We start from the raw sequence: 22,048 nt of genomic DNA on the forward strand, positions 1-22,048 counted from the left end.
TTGCACATTTTAAATAAAAAAATTGCAATATTTTAACCATACATACCTACATTTTAATACCATACAATAATATTATAAACAAAAAGATACTGGGTAATAAAGAGATATTAGGCATTTTCTACACTAAATAATGGTCATAAGGTCTATTTTGATTTGGATTATCAACAATAAAGTACACAAAACAATATAGCGCAAAAATATTGTAAGGCCGGAAGTGTAGCCTTTATGATACAGAATAATGAACCTTATTGTTAAAGCGATACTGTGTTATTTGGAATCTCTTGTGAACGTATTATGCGACCACTGTGATATTTAACATGTTTTTAGAATTAATTTTAAATAAATGGATGGTTTATGGAAATATTGCTTTTTTTTAATTATTAAAATTCGGGTTTGGAGTTGAAGCTTTTGCAGAAGCGCCAATATAAATTACGATGTACTTTTAACCTTTATTGCAATTATTTCTTCAATAATTTCTTGTAATCCAAACATTTCACTAACGAGCAACTCGGTATAAAAAAAAAACGCATTTTTTTAAGACATCTCCAATGCTTGTTGGCCGCAGCTGGCCTTTACAGATTCGCCGGACGATAGAGGCGAGTGCAGATGGCACTCCAAACATGCGGAAGGACTTATGGAGCGGCTGAAGGCCTAACGGATAGCGACCTTGGTCTGAGGGCACCGCTAGGGGGTTCGAACCTCTTCTCAGGCCGTCGTAATTTCGACCCGCATTTGAATTGGACGGGGATTGATCGGAGGGAGAACATTTTGATATACATATCTTGTTTCATACGTCCACTACAGTTATCAATCACCTTACAATTTTAACATATAAAGAATGTTATGGAAATCTTAATTATATAATAAAATATATCATTATATTAAAAATCGTATATCACAGGAATACAAACAATTTTGACAAGCTTAAATATAAAAAAGACAATTAATATATTAATATTTTAATGATATCCTCGGTAGTCTAGCAGTTTAGAACACTTGCCTTATTTCCGATGGTCACAGGTTCGATTTCACTTACATAAATTCATTTTTTAATACATTCATAATATGCATAAAAACGCATAGACCGATACAAACATTCATACTCATAAATACAAATGTTTGTAGACTGCGAGGAATCGTACCCGCGACCATCGGAAGTAAAGCGGTGTTAAACCGCTAAACCACTGAAGCCGTCAGAAAAAATAAAAATAATAAAACATATAATTCTTTGAATGCTAAAAGCATACATGAGAATGAAGGCTGCTTAATATTAAATTTAGATACAGTTAATAGATAAAAAAGCTTCTTTGGTCTACTTATTTACGGTCCAAGACCTTGAGATCCTAAGTTCGATGCCAGGTTGAGCATAACCTAAATTAAGTAGTTTATTTTAACAACTTGGAATGTTAAAAAATTAGCGCTCCACTGGAGCAAAAAACCATAAAACAAAGAAACCACTAAGATTACAAGAAATTAAAAGTGCGTTGTCGGCCTTAGGGACAAACCAACTTGCGGCTCACCTGATGGTAAGTGATTACCGCCGCCCACGAGCACCCGCAACACCAGGGAAGTTGCAAGTTGTCGCCCTTTTAAGAAGGAATAAGTTCTTTTCTTGTAGTTTCAATATCGTAATGGAAATACCATTGCTGGAAGGTGATTCCACAGTGTGAGTGTGAGTTTTCCTTTGAGACATTTATTGGTCCTTCGAGCCATCTGCTAGAATTTATTGGGAATGCCACTAACGCAGAGCTAACTGCGAAAATCTGATGATGAATGGTCCTAAATCAGGTGATAGACTAGGACCATCTAATTAGTATCGAACGATAGACTCCTTAACGCCGCCGACTTCTTGAAGTGCAGAGCGAATACGTCCAGCATCCGAAATGCGAGGTCCCGGTTCACTTCCTTGTGACTGAAGCTGGATACGACCAATGTCACTGCGCCTGTTAATGTCTCCTCACCGAACACGTATAATGCTGTTGAAAATGAGATATTTTTTATTGTTGACTAGCTGTAGTCGCGACTTCGTCCGCGTGGATTTTAACTTTATTTTTCTAAAATAAAAGTAGCCTAAATTACTTAGATAGATAGATAGATAGATATATCGTTTATTTGTTCGTTACTAATCACACACTACATGTTCATAATAATAGACAATACATAATACGACATAAGATTTATAAAATTGTGTTATTATGTGTGATCCGTAGCAATACAAACAGGTCGAAGCTCAGCGTGGAACATTGTTCAGGGAACAAAACACTGATTTTCTTATTAGATCAGCTACCTGCTAAAAAAAGTCCCGTTAAAATCGGTCCAGCCATTTCGGAGATTAGCCGGAACAAACAGACAGACAAACAAAAAATGTAAAAAAAATCTTATTCTGGTGTATGTACCGTATTTATATTCATATGCATGTAGTAAAAATGATTATTTCAATGTTACAAACAGACACTCCAATTTTATTTATATGTATAGACAATAATAACAAATCATCTAGTCACACATAAAATAGAACTTGATCAATAGGTAAGAAATGGAGCTGATTCTTTCTTAAAGGGCCGGTAATCACTTACCATCAGGTAAGCCGCAAGCTAGTTGGGGACAAAGTAAAATATTTGTGCTATAAAAAAATACTCAAAATGATACATACCCGGTACCTTCTCCAATATAGCGGCGATAGTCTCTTCTCTATCAAACTCTCTCATGGGTTCTTCCTTGGCCGGGCTGACCGGAACTTGTTCAGACATGTCCTTGAATATAACAAACACCTGCTGCTTCAGCCAAGCGCTCAGATCCGCTAACCACGCGTCGATCATAGATTCTACAAGGTCTGCAATGAATGAATGAATGAATTATTTTTTTGCGGGTTCGATTCCTTGCACTATACATTTGTATTCGTGAGTATAACTGTTTGTTTTGGTCTGAGTGTTTTCTAAGTATGGACATATCTTTAGAAGAGCAACATTCAAGTTTCTTGTTCATTCTTATTATGCTTTCTGAATGAATGATAGAATAAAAAATGACTATTCAAAAGTGCTTATATTAAGTTTAATTTAATAAAAATTATTTATATTTTTAAATATTTACAAAAACATTTTTCTTATTGTTTCTATCAGTTGTTTAATACCCATAACAAGATATGCTTAATTTGGGACTAGATGGCGCTGTGTAAATTGTCTAGGGTTATTGTTTTTATTATTTATATAATTTTGCGCAGGAAATGCACGCATAAACTTATAATGAATGGGCTTAACATGATAACGTGATGTCCGTAGCGCTGTTTCTATATATAGGCAACGGTTACCGCTCACCATCATATAATATATACCTACAATAAAAAAAATGTATCTATGTATTTATATCAGTTGTCTAGTACCCATAACACAAGCTCTGCTTACCATACTAGATGGCGCTGTGAATTGTCTTGAGATTTTATTATTATACAAAGGTGGGTAGTGATAAGGCAGATATAGTTATATAAATTTAATATATATACACATATTTTTTACTATTATATTGCGCATCTACGTCTAACAGTCGCCATCGACCTGTTGACGACCTCTGAAATAATGAATACATACCGGCTGCGAGTAACGCCGCGAGGCGCTGCGCTACATGTGAGGGCGCGACCCCGGCGGCGGCGGCGGCGGCGCTGGTTGCGATCCAGCCTCTCCACCCGCACCACACCTGCTCCTCTGCGACACACCATTACATAGATCAAGTCTGACCGCTCAGTTTGCGTTTCTGACAGATCGGGATCGAATGGAATGGAATAGAAAATCCTTTATTCAAATAAACTTAATTTAACTATAGCATAATCTACCGATTATGTTATGACTATTCAAAAGTGCTTAAATTAAGTTAAGTTAAGGTAAGCACTTTGGATTAGTCATAACATAATTGGTTGATTATGTTATGACTATACAAAAGTGCTTAAATTAAGTTAAGTTAAGGTAAGCACTTTGGATTAGTCATAACATAATTGGTTGATTATGTTATGACTATTCAAAAGTGCTTCAAAAGAGCTATAACTCATTCGGAATGCTGTCTCATCACAAGAACGAGCAAGAAATTTGTGTATTGCTTTTTTAAATAATCCTTGTAAGTTTACATTTACAAGTCGAAACGTGTGAATACAAACCACCAACTAGCACTAATTTATTAATGAGCGATGTACCTTTGAAATGACGTACAATTTAAGACAAATTTTAAGTATCATTTATTTGCATTATTAACGAGTGATAAAACGAATTATTCCAAATTATATATTAATTTTGGGCTAAAATTAATAACTAACTTAACAAGTATAGAAACAATAGTTTTTAAAAGTCCAACCACAAAGCAGTAAGAGTTCTACGAAGGACAATTACAAGGACTAAACGTGACACGTGTCGAATATATTTGTAAGCTGATCACTACCTCAATGCTATTATACTTTGCTGAGTTTTAAACAAATTAATTTTTATACCATTCTGTCATCACTTCCGGTTTTTCGAGAGTGCACAAGATGGCGACCTATGAACAGTGGCTCGGACATAAAAAAAAGCATATACAATCAGCTCGTGAACGGAACGGAGTCGTCAAAGGGACCCTCAGTTTATTTACCATTCCAGCTAATAGTAGTAACTTTTATCGATGACGATGAGGGTATTGATGACGATGATGATGATGACGTCGATGATGGTGATGATGATAGTGTTGATAATATCGATGGTTATGATTTTGATGTCTATAATGTTAATAACGATGATTGCCCGTTTACCCGTGATCTTGGTGGTTGAAACACTGCCGAAATATCGGGAACTCAGCAAATAAATATAAAACGTGGTAAGATCCCGTGATTTTTACTAATACTACTTTTATTTTAGAAAAATAAAGTTAAATTCCACGCGGACGACGTCGCGAGTACAGCTAGTAATATAAAAATGAATAGATGAATATACCGAAGTCATCGGCGGCGAGCGAGGCGCTAGTCACAGAGACTGGGGTTCCACGGGCGGTCGCGGACCCACAAGCGGAGGCGGAAGCGGAAGCGGGCGGCAGTGAGTGCAGCGAGTCCAACGCCGTGTCCACGTGATCGAGAGCTCGTCGAGCGCTCAACAGACGCACCACAGAGCAGCACACCTGCAATGTATATATATCGACGACGACCTCGGTGGTCCAGCGGTCTAGTACACCGCTTTACGACCGATGGTCGCGGGTTCGATTCCTCGCACGGCACAAACATTTGTATTCATGAGTATGATTGTTTGTATCGGTCTGGGTGTTTTCTATATATAATATGTATGTATTTACAAAAAAAAAAATATCTATGTATTTGTATCATATATAAAAACTTTCTAGATGGCGCTGTGTGAATTGTCCTAAGATTATTATTATTATTATTATTATTATTATCTAATATATAAAATTGTCGTGTCGCAGGTTTCGTGTTTACACTCCACCGAAACGGCTTGAATGATTTTGATGAAATTTTATATGCGTATTCAGTAGGTCGTAGGTAGTAGTAGGTTTTTATATGCCTAAGGTAAGGTAATTGTAGAGAACTCCTTGATAGATTTTTATACTATTTTTAAATTTTATAATAAAATATAAAATAATCTTTGTCATATTCTTTATTGTTCACTTTCTATTATATATCGCTGTCATACTAGTCGCATTTTATTTAATCTCCGTATTTTCCTCATTAAAACCCTCAGCACCTCTCACTCATCAGACACATTTGATACCTCCGCTTCAGTAATTTTTATTTTATTGCCATTTAGCATTGAAAAATACACTACTACATTACCCTTCTATTACTAATCCCTATTTTTAATCATCATCATCATCATCTCAGCCCGGAAGACGTCCACTGCTGGACATAAGCCTCCCCCAAAGATCTCCACGACGATAGGTCCTGCGCTGCTCGCATCCAATGCCTTCCAGCGATCTTGACCAGATCGTCGGTCCACCTTGCTGGAGGCCTTCCCACGCTACGTCTTCCGGTCCGGTATTTTTAATACTGATTTTAATTTATAAGGCAAAACAATGCCGGGTCAGCTAGTGAATATATAACAGTTTGTAGTTAAATTACATTCAGTATAGAGCATTTTAATTTATATTTAGTTTATTTTATCTTACTTTAAAAATTATGTACGTAAATTATAATATGTATGTAGTTCATGTAAGTGTATCTAGTGTAATATATTATTAATTACATAAATTATAATACATGTTATATGTAGTTATGATTATTTTTCTATATCGACATTATATTTTTGTAATTTTGTAGTTTTCTCTAAAAGATAAGAAATAAAACTTGTCTTAAATTTGCTCCGTATATTTTAAATTCATAACCGTAGCGTGAAGAAGTTCGATCTAACAGTAATATTTATTATTATATTCTGTTCTGTTCTTACTTACGCTGAGTTCAACGGAGGTGTAGACGTATGTCCAGCGGTGGGCGTGGTGCGGGCGCGGCTCCCCCCCCGCGGCCTGCTCGCCCCCCTCCGCGCCCACAGCTGTCTTGATCGAGTTGAACATGCCCGTCACAGTCCTCTGGAACAGCCTGCAGGACCAGATGGTATTAGGCACATCGATTTATGTAGAAAAAGTATAATCCATCACATTTAAAATAAGTATTGTTGCTAAGTAACAGTTTGTATGTAACGTGCAACTACGGTCGGAACGAAGTAAATTATATTTACTGCTATATATGTAATCCACTCTCAATATCTCTATCAGGTATAGGTCCAACAGTAATTATTAGTATTTTAGTAGATTTAATTTTGGATATGTTTTTTGCTACTATTGTTCTATTGTTTACTCTTCTGTATATTGTTTTATATTATGTATGTTATTTAAATGTAGAGATGTAGAGTGTCTTAAATGTCATGGATTCAGGGACCGTATTAGGCACATTGATTTAAGTAGAATAAGTATAATCCATCACATTTAAAATAAGTATTGTTGCTAAGTAACAGTTTGTATGTAACGTGCAACTGTGATCGGAACGAAGTAAATTATATTTACTACTATATATGTAATCCACTCAATATCTCTATCAGATGTTTAATCTTCTTTGTAACTGTAATCTTTAAAGATTTGTCACTAGATGGCGCTGCGTCAATTTCTAAAACGCGCTATGTTTTCGTTCTTGAGTTGCTTATAAGCTAAAGCAGCTAGAAGCATTGAAAGTCGTTAAGTCGAGCTACGGTAGCTAACTTCGCTAGATTTTTATTATTTTCGCAAACATATTAAAGACAACCTGAATGGGCCCATCCGATCGATCCCCGTCAAATTCAAACGGGGATATAATTACGATGACCTGAGCCGAGGTTCGAACCCCGAGCGGTGCCCTCAGACTAAAGTCGTATCCGTCAGGCGGGAGTTGGTCTTCACCCGTTCCATAAGTACTTCCTTTGGTTTGGAGTGCCATCTGCACTCGCCTCCTATCGTCTGATGAAGCTGTAAAGGCCAGCTGTGGCCAACAGCATTAGAGTAGTCCGAAAAAAAAGCTAGTAACAGTTTAAGTATGATGTTTTATGTACATATTGTTTTATATGGTGGTAATTGCGATCCCATTACACTTTGTGTTCGAGTAAAATTTATTCCTTGACATTGAGGTATACTTTTGAAGCAACGGCTGGTGTACACAAGATATACTTGTGAACGAGTGTTGCTTGTGAGGACTGGTCTGTTTTGGTTACGGCCAATCATTAAACTATTTCCTTTTAACAGAATTGCGATAGCATATGCTGGTAGTCACTCTATTCTCCCTAACATAAATTTAAAAATTGAATCTCTTTTTTTGTAAACATATAAAAAGTCATTTGAAAAAGATAAGAGCTAGGTTTCTTCAAAAGAGCAACATACAAGTTTCTTGCTCATTCTTCTTGTGATGACGGCGAGCCGTTCGTTACAAAATTACCTGTGGAAGATACTCAAGAAATTGAAAGTTAACTCTTTCAATAGCCGGAGGATGTCGACGCCTAGAGTGGAGATAAGGTTGGCAACACTAAGCGAGTATTGTCTATTTTCTGCATTGTTGTCATGTCTCTCTGTACAAACTCTATGAACAATAAACGACTTAAAACTTGTAATTTTTATTTATATCAAGTAATGATCGCAATGATCACCCATATGAATAAAAAGTGATAGTGTGTGAAAGCTAGCGAAGATATCTTCGAGACCCTGAAGCTCAAGAAATCCGCAGAACCGTACAGGTATTTAGACTGACGCCCCCTCCTATTTTCCCTATATATATACAGAGAGTAAATTCCCTAACATTTTGGCAGAGGAGTTTCCCAATAACTGTATGTTGTTTAAAGTTTGTCCAGGTGAGGAATTTCTATCTGCATTCATGTCGTATTCATCTGAAACATAAAAAATACATTATTGTAGAATATACTATAGATAACATACATTATCTTGACGGCCTCGGTGGTCTAGCGATTAAGCACACCGCTTTACTACCGAAGGTGGCGGGTTTAATTCCTCGCACTGTACAAACTTAACTATTTATGAGTATGATTGCTTATCGGTCTGGGTGTTCTGTGTATTATGTATGGATTTACAAAAAAAATCTATGTATTCATATCAGTTGTCTAGTACTCATAACAAAAGCTCTGCTTATCTTGGGACTAGATGGCGTTGAGTGAATTGTCCAGGGTTATTATTTTTAAAATTCAAATAAAAAAATATTAATTCATGAAATATTATTCATTTTTTCCCGACCGTCCAGTTCAGTATACAGATTCAATTGAGAAGAAACTAAATTTTATTTCATTTTTTTTTTTTAAAGCAGTTTATCTTTATATATACAAATTACATGTCAAATTATTTGTCCGCGATGGACTCCTAAGCTACTGAATCGATTGCAAATTTTATTCGCACATTGTGTGCAATTAGATCCAACTTGAAAGATAGGATAGCTTACATCTCAATCTATAGTCGCAATTTTATTTTATTCAAGAACCTTAGCCACAGCAACGCGTGGTGGGTCGGCTAGTTACAATGTATGTTTATATATAAAGTTCTTCAATGTAAGTTTATTTGAATAAATGATTTTCTATTCTATTCTATAGGTGTCTATGTCTAATGCCCAATTTACACTCAGCCCGAGTGGACAGGGAAGCGAGCACGGAAATGAGCAGCGCGAGAGAGTAAACACGAGTGGAAACACTTCCCATGCCATTGGCGCTGCCACTCGCGCTGCCCGGCGCTCCCTCGATTGTCGGTTTTTCATGCACGAGTCAAAGGACTGGCAGAACGAGTGGCAGCGTGTTTTTACATTCAGCCCTCTCGCTCAGTTGTCGCCCGACAATATTTCCGGCAGCGCGAGTGGCAGGGGAAGCAGCTGAATGTAAACGTAGCATAACATTAACTGAAAATCCTGTGCATGAACAACTATTGCATTGCACGCTCGTCAAGTAATTATATAGGAACTTTACCAGCTAGTGTGGCGGTATCCACGGGTCCATGGCGCGTAGAATGCTGGGTGCGTCCTCGCGTCTCCTCAGCACTTTCCCACCAGATATCCTCAGATCTAACATCATACCACAAAGAAACAGTAATTAGACGAACTTCTACAGTATGCTAAACCATGGATTCACGGTGGGGGTGCTGGGTCCATCATGTGGCAGAGAGGGAAACTGCAAGCAGTTCCCGGGACTTGAGATCCGGATGTAGTATTAAGGGGCCTCTTTACTATATACTGTATATGCTACCTAAAATTCTCGTGTCACAAGTTTTTTGATTATACTCCTCCGAAACGGGTTGACCGATTTTGATGAAATATTATATGTATACTCAGTAAGTCTGAGACTAGGTTTATAACAAATTTTTATACCCCTAAGTGTTAAGAGTGATTCACCGCAAATTTTTTTGTTTTTTTATTTTTTCTACAATATTTTTTATTTTTATTTTTTTGTTAGATGGCATTAAAAAATACATACAACCCTAAATTTTCACCCTTCTATCACCAACCCCTATTTTTTATAGCGTTATTAATTTGTATGGCAAAACAATGTTTGCCGAGACAGCTAGTATTACTATAAAATTTCCTGAAAATCAGGTCAATTTTTGCGTGAAAGAGTAACAAACATCCATCCATCCATTCATCCATACTCACAAACTTTAACGTTTATTATATAAATAAGATATGTATGCAAAATTTCATACTATTCCGTCCGCGCCATTTTTGTAGAAAGGGATGCAGTTTTTGCTTCATTATTATATAGATGACTAGCTGTGCCCGTGATTTTACCCGCGTTAAATTTATAGTCTACTAGCTGTCCCGGCAAACGTTGTTTTGCTTTAAAATAAAAAAAAAATTAGGCTTGGACTACCCCTAACATTTAGGGGGATGAAAAATAGATGTTGGCCGATTCTCAAACCTACTCAATACGCTCACAAAATTTCATGAGAATCGGTCAAGCCGTTTCGGAGGAGTATGGGAACGAAAACTGTGACACGAGAATTTTATATATAAGATATGTTATTCTGATGTATAAGCTATATTACTGTAAAGTTTCACCAAAACCAGTTGAGTAGTTTTTGTGTGAAAGAGTAACAAACATCCATCCATACTCACAAACTTTCGTGTTTATAATATTAGTAAGATACTTTGGACTGGCTTCAGCTCGCTGCTGCAACAAACACCGCAGCTTCGCGATGCTGGTAGACAGATCGGCAGCTTCCTCGTACTCTGGTTCTGGGGAGTCAGACAGAGCCACCAGCGGCGGAGGGAAGTCTCCACGAGGCACTAGTATAGGCTTCGCTTGGGATGGCTGTTTGGATAAATATTTTGAAGTCAATTTTAATTTACCTAATTTCTTTTTTTTTTGGATAATGGAATGGTGCAACTAACGGTTTACGCTGGCACTAGTGGAGGATGATAGGATGAGCATGAGGCCGTTAGCGCAGGCAGGTGCACCATTCCATTATCATCCATAAGACAGTTTTTTTCATGGATGATAAACGAATTTTTATGCTATAAATAATATAAATGACGTAGTGGAGTAACTTGAAACAGTCATGCTCGCTATAAAGTTCAAACTTGTGGCGGCGTGGTGGGCCGGGTCGATGTGCTCCCTCTAATATGGTTGAGTGCAATGATGGCTGGCTCATCCGTCATACTCGTGAACGGGTGCTGCTTGTGGGGACTGGTTTGTTCAGGTTGCGAACACTGATTAGATTTTTTTTTATATAGGTAATGCTGGTGGTCACTCTATTCTCCCAAATTTGAATTTAAATGAAATTGTATTATTGTAAATATGTACAACATTTAAAAAAAAATACGAGCTGAGTTTCTTGTCAGTTGTTCTCATCTCGAAATCATTCCGAACTGACGGTAGATTTGACATATCATAAGAGTCTATAATAGACCTACATGAATAAAGATATTTTGAATTTGAATTTGAATGACTCATCCGCCTGCGCTAATGGTTTCCACTGGCAGGGCACCAGTGGAGGATGATATGATGAGCATGAAATCAGGTCAGTTAACCTATGTCGACAAATTATTTATGCCATAAATAAATATATATTTATTTATTTATGGCAATTTATTATATGGTACATTATCAAACCCTTTCCCCCTAAAATTTTGTGCATCTTTTGTTACAATCTGTTAAACTATAAAGTACTGTTATTATATCTACCTATCTCCGTTAAAAAGTTTTTTTTCGGACTACTCTAATGCAGTTGCCCGCAGCTGTGCTTTATTTATTTATTTATTTGTTGTTCACAATACAGTGTCACAAATAGATCTTAATTCGTTCAATGTATTCAGCCTGCAAACAGGCGTGCAAAATTTATATACATTATTACTTTTATAAATTGAATTAATTTTTAAAATATTATTAATAATTAAATTAAATTGTTTGTATATTCAAATATGTCAACAGATTCAACTTCTTTTTTTTAAAACAGCCTCTCCGGACGTTAGGGGGCGAGTGCAGATGGCACTCTAAACCAAAACAAGGACTTATGGAGCGCCTGAAGGCCAACTCCCGCCTGACGGATACAACTTTAGTCTGAGGGCACCGCTAGGGGTTTTTTTTGTATATGATAATGACATGGTCTGCGCTAACGGTCTACGCTGGCGGGGCACCAGTGGAGGATGATACGATGTGCATGAGGTCAGGTCAGTTAGCTCATCGTGACAAATTCACCAGGAATTTAAAGCGATGGTTTCCAGGGGGAACCGCGTGGAGCTCGACCTGACATGGTACATTGCTAGCAATGGGGTTATCAATCCACATTACTAACAAACACCCCCCCCCCCCCCCCCCGCTTGGGGTTCCAACCTCAGCCCGTTGTAATTTCATCCCCGTTTGAATTAGACTGGGGATCCAACGGAGGGTTGTTAAAGAGTGACGGGCTTAACTAATGTTGCAACAAAAACTTTTCCAACTAACCAGACTGTCTTGTGATATAACTCTCTGCTGTTTCAACAGAGGTGGCGCTGGAGTGCTGCTGACATCCTCTGGAAAACAACAAAATTACAAATTACCTTACCTGAGAAATGGTTCATTTTTGGAATCATGAGGTTAGGTCAGCCATAATAGACCATTGCTTCACTTCCGATGGTCACGGGTTCGATTCCTCGCACAATGAAAACATTTCTTTTCATCAGAATATAAGTATATTTAACTAACCTCTCTGTATGACGGTAGATGTAACGGCCTCCTTGATATCCGCCTTTTTGTTAATCTCTGCCGGTGAGATCTTGTCAACACGCTCCTTGAGTGAAGATGGCGATTTATCCTGCGGTAACCGTAAGAACAAAATATTGCACTAGGTAGATAATAGTAGTAATAGGTAAAGTTGTAATAGAAAAGAGACAGAGAACGTCTGTCTCACTCATTTCTACAACCAAACTGGTTATTTTTGTAAATAACGTTACAGTTCCATGGGTATATAGCAGTGAAATTATATAATTTCTTAATGGAGTAAGGAAAGTTTGTAAGTATGTATGTTTGTAACTCATTCACGCAAAAACTACTGAATGGATTTTGATGAAACTTTACAATAATACAGCTTATACATCAGAATAACACAGGCTACATTTTATATTGAAATTTAACGCGAGTGAATCCGCGGGCACAGCTCGTATATGTATTATACATATATATATTCCTCTTAAATCACTCTATCTATTCTTAAAAACTGCATTAAAATCAGTTGTGTTGTTGTTGTGTAGATTTAAGCGAACAAACAGATATACACTCAAATTCGAAATATCTTTATTCATGTAGATCTATTACAGACTCTATGATATGTCAAATCTACCATCAGTTCGGAATAATTTCGAGAAGAACTGACAAGAAACTCAGCTCATACTTACTTGCGAGTCGTCGCTGAGGCCGGTCAACCTCAGACCCTTCTTCAGACCAGCTATACCAAAGTCGAGGAGACCTTCCATCATACCAGCGGCTTCATCCTATAATTACAGGATAAGAGGGATGATATAGTTTCATTGTTATGTTATTCCCAAATTTTGTGGTTATTGTAAATTTTTGTTATGTTATTGTCAAAATAGTATTGTAACATTTTTATGTTTATTTTGTTAGCAAAGTAAATAAAGAGGACAGTTTTGAACTTAAATGCTATAGGCGTTGTTGATTTTAATTGTATTAAATAGCTGTTCCCGCGACTTCGTCCGCGTGGAAACTAACTTTATTTTTCTAAAATAAAAGTAGCCTAAGTTACTCCTTATTACATCAGCTACCTGCCAAAAAATATCCCGTAAAAATCGGTCCAGCCCTTTCATAGATTAACCGGAATAAACAGACAGACAGATAAAAATTGTAAAAAATGTTATTTTGGTGTATGTACCGTATTTACATTCATGCGCATGTAGTAAAAAACGGTTATTTCAATATTACAAACAGACACCCCAATTTTATTTATATGTATATATTACAAACAAAATATGCGAAAATTTTCTGGAAAAACGTACAGTGTAGGATCACCACTTGCTTATAAAAACATACAGTAACATTAAGTATTACATGCCAACACAAAGAATGCATGCATTGTACAAATTTATGCATGCAGGTCATTAGCTACAACATGCAATGTAAATATGTCATTATTGTTACTTTAACAAGTTATATTTCACTATTTATATTATTAACTGGGTCTTAACACGAATGTTATGGTAAACTAGCTGTCCCGCCAAACGTTGTTTTGCCTTAAAATAAAAAAAAAATTAGGGCTGGACTACCCCTAACATTTAGGGGGATGAAAAATAGATGTTGGCCGATTCTCAGACCTACTCAATACGCTCACAAAATTTCATGAGAATCGGTCAAGCCGTTTCGGAGGAGTATGGGAACGAAAACTGTGACACGAGAATTTTATATATAAGATAATAAATACTTTTATACACAACAAAATTATTATGTGTTACGTTAAACTGGGTTTTAATACGAATAAGTTTGTGGTATATAAAGGTTTTTTTTTATTTGAGCTATTGTCAGGTGTCAACCTGTAACACTGCGAACTGTATAGATCTATTGTGCTCGCCATTATTCAAAGTTCGCTATATAGATCCGTAAGGGATAAGAATTGAAGGATATTCTTAGGAGCGATGATCTCCTCAGGATATAGTTAATAATAATAATAATAATAATCTCAAGACAATTCAAACAGCGCCATCTAGACCCAAGTTAAGCTAGCTAAAGCTTGTGTTATGGGTACTAGATAACTGATACAAATACATAGATTTTTTTTTTCGTAAATACATACATATTATACATAGAAAATACCCAGACCGATACAAACAATCATACTCATGAATACAAATGTTTGTGCCGTGCGAGGAATCGAACCCGCGACCATCGGACGTAAAGCGGTGTGCTAGACCGGTAGACCACCGAGGCCGTCATTCGAGTTAGTAGGTAGAAAGGTATTTATTATTTACCATAAAATTATTCATGTGAAGACCAAGATAATAATGTATATTTAAAACGAAAGTTGAAAAAAAATTACATTTCGTATCAATACAAAGAAAGAAGCAAATAAATATAAAACGTGGTAGGATCCCGTGATTTTTAATAATTATACGTATAAATAATGACCGGGTCAAATTTAAAACAGTATAATACAAAGAAAGTTGCTAAAGACAAAAAGATACTAAGTTAATTAAATTCGCGTAAATAGTTATAGAAATTTACTGCAAAAATGGACATAAGTTTTAAAAATATATATATATATATAATAATAATAATCTCAGGACAATTCACACAGTGCCATCTAGACCCAAATTAAGCTACCTAAAGCTTGTGTTATGGGTACTAGACAACTGATACAAATACATAGATATGTTTTTTTTTTTCGTAAATACATACATATTATACATAGAAAATACCCAGACCGATACAAACAATCGTACTCATGAATACAAATGTTTGTGCCGTGCGAGGAATCGAACCCGCGACCATCGGTAGTAAGGCGGTGTGCTAAACCGCTAGACCACCGAGGCCGTCCGTTATAAATAAAATATAAAATACATTAAATTTTAATATTGAAACATTTTACTTGCTATTCTTTAATATTTTTAAAATATTTAGTTTTTTTTCCAACGTTAAAAAAAGCCTTGCCTAAGTTACATTATGTTGTCGTCCCCTAGATGTCAAACAACGAAAGGTCCTGGTGGGCGTTGCTCTTGTTTTGTGAGGGTGTAATGAAGAAGAAGGAATAAGTGGAGAGGGAGCGAGAAATCTCCTCTGCTCATCCGATCCGAAGACATAAGACAGTAGAGAAGGAGTGCAAGTCGAGGTCCCCTCCCTCCGCTAGAGTCAGGGGCGGCAGCCACGGGGGTGGTCAATTTATGGGTGTTTCACAATCAGTAAGAATATAGACAAATAATATTAAAGATAAACAATATTAAGCTATTCCCAATTAGGCATATGCATGTGTCAAATTCATGGTAATGTGTGTAATATTTTTTTATTGATTTAACATATTATATAATTTAGTAAATAAAAATGTCTTGGACAGTTTCCACTTACGCCGCTAGATGGCGTTACTATGCAATGTAAAATGCGCTATTAAGATTTTTTTGTGCTTTTATATAGTCCAACGGAATGTTTATACCTGGGATTCGATTCCATCTGGTTCTATACCGTTCACTTCTAGAAAAGAATATATTAACCGTCTGTACCTATATTATGTTTTCATTTATTGAACCGATATTTAGTACACCTTGATTGTGTTTGATCAGTGTGAACACGTAGTTGTTCATATTTTTATGCATAATTAAAAAAAATAGCATTCTTCTTCCTTCTCTATATAAACTAAAAGTATACGAAATTTCGTACGTCTCCATCAGTACTATTTTCAGTAAAAAGGGTACCAAGTCATTGCTTTAGAATTAATAATTAATTGATTGTAAAGAACCGTAAAAATCCTTAAAATGACATGCACAAGTGGCTAAAATGTATAAAGTGAATAAAATACTTTTGAGATTGAATTCAAAGCCAGAGGAAAGCTGATAGATCGTGCAAAGAACATACACTGGAGCGCTTGCAGGGCACATCTATTTTGGCAGTGTTTGAGACCTGGAGGTCGCCTATCTTTGTCTTAGCTTGGTGCACAGTGCTCTGAAGGTCCTTGAGTAGAGCATCCGCTGGCTTTTGGCTGTGCTCCTTCTTTATGGGGCTCCGTTCCTTCGGGCTGGAGTCGAGTTCTAAATCCATGGTGTCTTCTTCCCCTAGAATATTCTTTTATATTAATGGCATGTTAATAAGCTGACGATGAACATGGTGGGAAGGAATAATTGTCTTATGGATGATAATGGAATGGTGCACCCGCCTCAGTTTACGATGGCGAGGAACCAGTAGACATAGATAAGATGAGCATGAGGTCATATCAGCAAATTCTCCAGGAATTTACCACGATGGGCTAACTGATATGACCTCATGCTAGGGCTACGTTTCCAGGGACCGTGTGGCAATCAACCTGACTTGGGGCATTGCTAGCAATGGGCTTATTATTCCACATTACAAACAATCCGCTTGATATAGTGTACATATAAACCTGAAATAAAAAAATACGAAATACATATCCTATGTGAATATCTAAAGAAGATTAAGGTTTCCGACTTCATTCAGGTGGTTTTGAGGAAGAATTTCGTTGGGCTGTTGCAGTTCCGTTTCTATCACCTTAATTAATTTTATTATTAAAGTAATAATTACTATTCCAATATACTCACTGCTATGTTGTCAGCAATTTATTCCTATAACTGAATCTGAAGATATGAATCTAATTTTAAATTACAGTTTAGTTCCAAGTTAAAAATATAGTTGTATTCTTACCAAACCATAAAGGCTGTGGTGATTTACTTTGCGGTGGGTTAGGGCTACCATCGGCTTCTGTATCCTGACCCCAGAGACGGCTCAGAGTTATCTCTCCATCGAGGCTGGCTAGCAGATCCTGGCCGAGACTGATACACTGAAGGTCCATGTCCGATTCCCAGGTTTTTACACTACCTATAAAAACATGAAAAATAGAGGAACAAATATAGGTAGAAATTTTTTGTGGAAAATGTCTAATTGCTAACAACGCACTTGTAATTTGCCTGGTGCTGCGGGTGTCATGAGTGGCGGTAATCACTTACCATCAGGTGAACCGCAAGCTTATTTGTCCCCTAATTTACAGTTAAATCCCGATATATCTGTCAGGGCTAAATGACCTGACTTCATTCTCAACACATTATCTTCCACTGCTACACTACCAACAAATAGTGTTAGAATTATTAATATAGTTAATGATATACCATATCATTAACTATATTAATATATTTATTAATAATATTAATAATTTAGAGGTATGTACTCCAGTCAGCATATTCTGTGGTAATTGCCTAAGTTTTTTATTGTTGTTATTGTAGATATAGTTGTTGTGCAAGATCCTAGCCAGTCCTCACCATTTCAGCCTTAACATTAAAAAACATTACCTTACCTTCTATAATCCTGTCATAGATCTTCACCTCATTCCTGCCCTGCCTGCCTCGTCGCTGTCTCATTATTGGAGATGACTTAATGTCAACCGGTTCACTGGATGTAACTGGTACCTCCTCAATAATGTCTTCTCCATTGGCATAATCCTCATTTACAGGTCTCTGCAGAATCGGAGCTGTGCTTTTTGTCATCAGAGTTGATAATGCAGATTCTACGCTTGTTATTTGTGGTTTAACATTTTGTACTACATCTTTCGTAACAGATTCTTCTTCTACCTTTTTAATTTCCTCTATCACCTCAACAGGCTTAGCTTCAGGTTTGTCTTCTTTCTTATCTGCTTTGCCTTTCAATGCAGTCATCAATTTATCATTTATCCAGACAGGATCTGCTAGTGTATTATCAATGAAGTTGTCCAACTTCTTTGATAGAATTCTGACCAGTAACTCCAATTGTGGTGTCTCCCAGAGCTCCCAGGATACAAGGTCTTTGAGTATCACCCGTAATATGTCAGCACAATGATCGGCAGGTTCCGTTTTGTTTGATGCATTCCATATACAATGGGATTTCTTGTATAGGGATTCGATGGGCTCCTTTGGAGTGCTTTCGTGGCGTTTGAGTGCTCTTTTGTACTCTTTCAAGTGGCTGACAAGAATGGAACAGATGTCGATGTAAATATCTTTTGTTTCGATCTTGTTACAGATCTAAAATAGATAATTATTTCATTGTAATCTACAGTAAACATTGAGTAAGATTTGCATATATATATGTATATTGGGATATAATGAATTATAAGTAGACAGGGAATTGGCTATGTGTGTGTTTCGGGGTCAAATCAGCAATTTTCAGGTGCTTGGTTTACTCAGATTTAGGGTACTAGATAATTATCTGGAGCAGTGACGAAGGCCCCAGTTGTCAGCAAGGGCGGATCCAGATTTGGCGCCAGGAGTGGGTCAAATAGTCGTGGGCAAGTCAAAAACTTATAATTTAATTTCGATAACAATGGATACAAGTAAAAAGTAGGTATTTGATTAATGTACGTAAGTACTGTACTTAAAAATATTAATAAAATCTGTATGGTAACAAAATATATAAATAAAATAGGGGGGGATGGATGCCCTGGATCCGCCGTTGGTAGTGGTACTTCGCACAAGGCGCCGCTGACACTCGCACTGGCCACTCTCGAACAAATAGCAGAAAGAATGGATTTGTTTATGAGTAGTCTGTGTGAATTCACAAAGACAATATTGTATTATATATGTTACATCAACGAACATGTATAATATAGTATTACATACACTATTGTATTGGGCTTAGGCCTGTAATAATAGTTGTGTAAATAAATCTATACATCTATAGTCTATACATATAAATAAAATTGGAGTGTCTATTTTTAATATTGAAATAACCGTTTTTTACTACATGCATATGAATATAAATATGGAACATTTTTTACAATTTTTGTCTGTCTGTTTGTTCCGGCTAATCTCTGAAATGGCTCTACCGATTTTGACGGGACTTTTTTTGCAGGTAGCTGATGTAATAAGGAGTAACTTATGTTACTTTTATTTTAGAAAAATAAAGTGAAATTCCATGCGGATGTAGTCACAGGCACAGCTAGTAAATAATTATATTTCAAACAATTAGTTTTTTTTTTAATAATTTCAATACTCATTTCAGAAAAACTTAACTTACATATTAAAGGCACTAATACCATAAGATAAGATAAGCAATACTAATTTTAAAAATGTGAATTTATGTATGTTTGTCTGTATTATTCATTATTAGGCTTAATATCTATTAAGCCTAATAATCAATAATCGTTCCTTTAGACATAAGAATGTTTTAATGTGAATCATCATATTGTTAATTAACATTTTTGATAAAAAGCTATGACAATGAGGATACCAAAATAAAAAACTATGACTTACTTGGTTTTCAATCATCACAAATTTTTTTAATTTATTTATTTATTAATTTCAGGCCACTAGGCCCATATTGTATACATGTAAAATACCTTATAAGACTAACATACATCTATACATATAAATAAAATTGGAGTGTCTGTTTGTAATATTGAAATAACCATTTTTTACTACATGCACATGAACATAAATACGGTATATACACCAGAATAACATTTTTTACAATTTTTGTCTGTCTGTCTGTTTGTTCTGGCTAATCTCTGAAATGGCTGGATCGATTTTGAAAAAACTTTTTTGGCAGGTACCTGATGTAATAAAGAGTAACTTAGGCTACTTTTATTATAGAAAAATAAAGTTAAATTCCGCACGGACGAAGTCGCGGGAATAGCTAGTATGAAATAACATTATAAAATTAAGATATTGAAATATGGGACTATATTGGTTATTTGGTTTGGAAAAAGCTTTAGGGTACTTTTATTGTCATCAAACATAGTCATAACAAAGTGTTAACTGGTAACAAGTTACTGATAGTTTTCAATATATGTATCTTTAACAAATAAAAATATTCTTTACCCCTTTCAGGACAATGAATTTTTTTTTAAGATTAATTACAATTTATAATCTCCCTATCAGGTTATGTAAGTTTCATGGATAACAATGGACTTATCACACACACATAGTTTTTTAAAGTTGGTAACTCAACCCTATATCATTATATTCTGGGTGGGATAGGTGTATAGCAAGCATGTTATGGACATGAAATTTCAGATATAGGAATGATTATTATACCAGATACAGATGCGGATATGAAATTATTTCAGATTATCTGTTAGTTTCAGATAATTTCAGTCACAGATATTATTTTTTTAAGGAAATACAAAAGTAAAATACAAATTGTTCATAAAATAGTTACATAATGTGTCTCAATTAGGCTCCACCCCTATCCAATATTATTCAAACTTTAATTTCGGTTATGGGTATGATTTTTTTTTATATTGGATATCCAATAATTTCGGTTATGTTCATGGAGCTCCCTAACATCACTAATGTATAGGTGTAATAGGAGTAGTGTGGGGGAAGGGGATTGTCAGTAATGTGGATTGATAACCCAATTGCTAGCAATGTACCATGTCAGATCGACCTCCACGCGGTTTCCCCTGGAAACCATCGTGTTAAATTCCTGGTGAATTTGTCACGATGGGCTAACTGACCTGACCTCATGTTAATCTAGTCATCCTTCACTGGTGCCCCGCCAGCGTAAACAGTTAGCGCAGGCGGGTGAACCATTCCATTATCATCCACAAAAAAAAAATAGGAGTAGTGTGTGAGAAAAACATAGTGACTGTTACCTGAAATGTCTTCCCAATCATTTGATCCAGCATTTGTTTACAAGCAAATGGAAAACCAATTTCGTCCGATATGTACGGTATATACCATGACGACACGAGTTTCCTCTCCAACACGCTCGATATAACACTAAGCTCATTAGTGTCATATTCCTTACAATCCTCACCAGCAACCTTCTTCCTGTTTGGTGGTAGCACCCGACACAGAAACGATAATTGTGGATACGCCTTTACGACATCTTCTAAGTTGTAATTTATAGGCTTATTTAAATGTAACAGCCACTGTATAAACTTAAAACTAAATAGTATAGATACTATAAAAACGATCAAAATGTACATTGTAAACCAAATACCAGTGATAGGCGAAATATTGGTTGAATAGTTGAGAAAGATGCATATTAAAGTGCCTCCGGTCGATATTAACGCTGAAGTTTCAAGTAAATTCCTTTTTAAAAACATTTTTAGGGACTTTCAAGCCGGATAAATATAAATAAACATATAGGTAAGTAGTCATTTAAAAGAACATATTTAATAATTTATTTTCCATCTATTGTAGATATTAGCAATTTAATTTAGAAAACTTAATATTTTACTTTCGTTACATTTCACAATTTCACACTTATATAGGAATCCCTTTTGCAATTTTCCAATTAACTATACTCTTTTGCAAGTAATGATATTAAGTATTGGTATGGTAAATTTGGATTTGGTACATTGGGCTGTTATCATATTTTTTTTTTCTTGTTCTGTTTATCTATTCATGGAAAGGCAAAGGAAACTATACAGCATTGAGATATTCCGTATGACATTCACGTCAATGCTC

The 22,048-nt window shown here is 35.9% G+C and overlaps 1 protein-coding gene across 1 annotated transcript; it reads right to left on the bottom strand.

Moving 5' to 3' along the window:
- Positions 1-1,682: 1,682 nt before the first annotated feature.
- Positions 1,683-21,930, bottom strand: LOC131855144 (uncharacterized). The gene is made up of 15 exons (XM_059206389.1): positions 21,229-21,930; positions 17,959-18,658; positions 17,313-17,486; positions 16,512-16,708; positions 13,337-13,432; positions 12,648-12,756; positions 12,408-12,475; positions 10,612-10,775; positions 9,438-9,532; positions 8,288-8,360; positions 6,409-6,553; positions 4,947-5,127; positions 3,585-3,698; positions 2,654-2,833; positions 1,683-1,976 (listed from the first exon to the last, which is right to left on the bottom strand). Exons 1-15 carry the CDS (start codon positions 21,682-21,684, stop codon positions 1,807-1,809), a joined length of 2,922 nt encoding a protein of 973 aa, XP_059062372.1. The 5' UTR covers positions 21,685-21,930; the 3' UTR covers positions 1,683-1,806.
- Positions 21,931-22,048: the final 118 nt, after the last annotated feature.

This window comes from Achroia grisella, unplaced genomic scaffold (assembly GCF_030625045.1).
Source record: "Achroia grisella isolate CSIRO2021 unplaced genomic scaffold, CSIRO_AGI_Agris_v1 utg1314, whole genome shotgun sequence".
In the NCBI taxonomy this organism is placed as follows: domain Eukaryota; kingdom Metazoa; phylum Arthropoda; class Insecta; order Lepidoptera; family Pyralidae; genus Achroia; species Achroia grisella.

Excerpts from the sequence above, each read along its gene's own strand:
- LOC131855144 (XM_059206389.1), bottom strand. The coding sequence starts at position 21,684 with ATGTTTTTAAAAAGGAATTTACTTGAAACTTCAGCGTTAATATCGACC. Across the intron at positions 16,709-17,312 it reads ACCACAGCCTTTATGGTTTG|GGGAAGAAGACACCATGGAT; the intron begins GTAAGAATACAA and ends AGAATATTCTAG. Across the intron at positions 10,776-12,407 it reads TTATATCACAAGACAGTCTG|CCATCCCAAGCGAAGCCTAT; the intron begins GTTAGTTGGAAA and ends TTATCCAAACAG.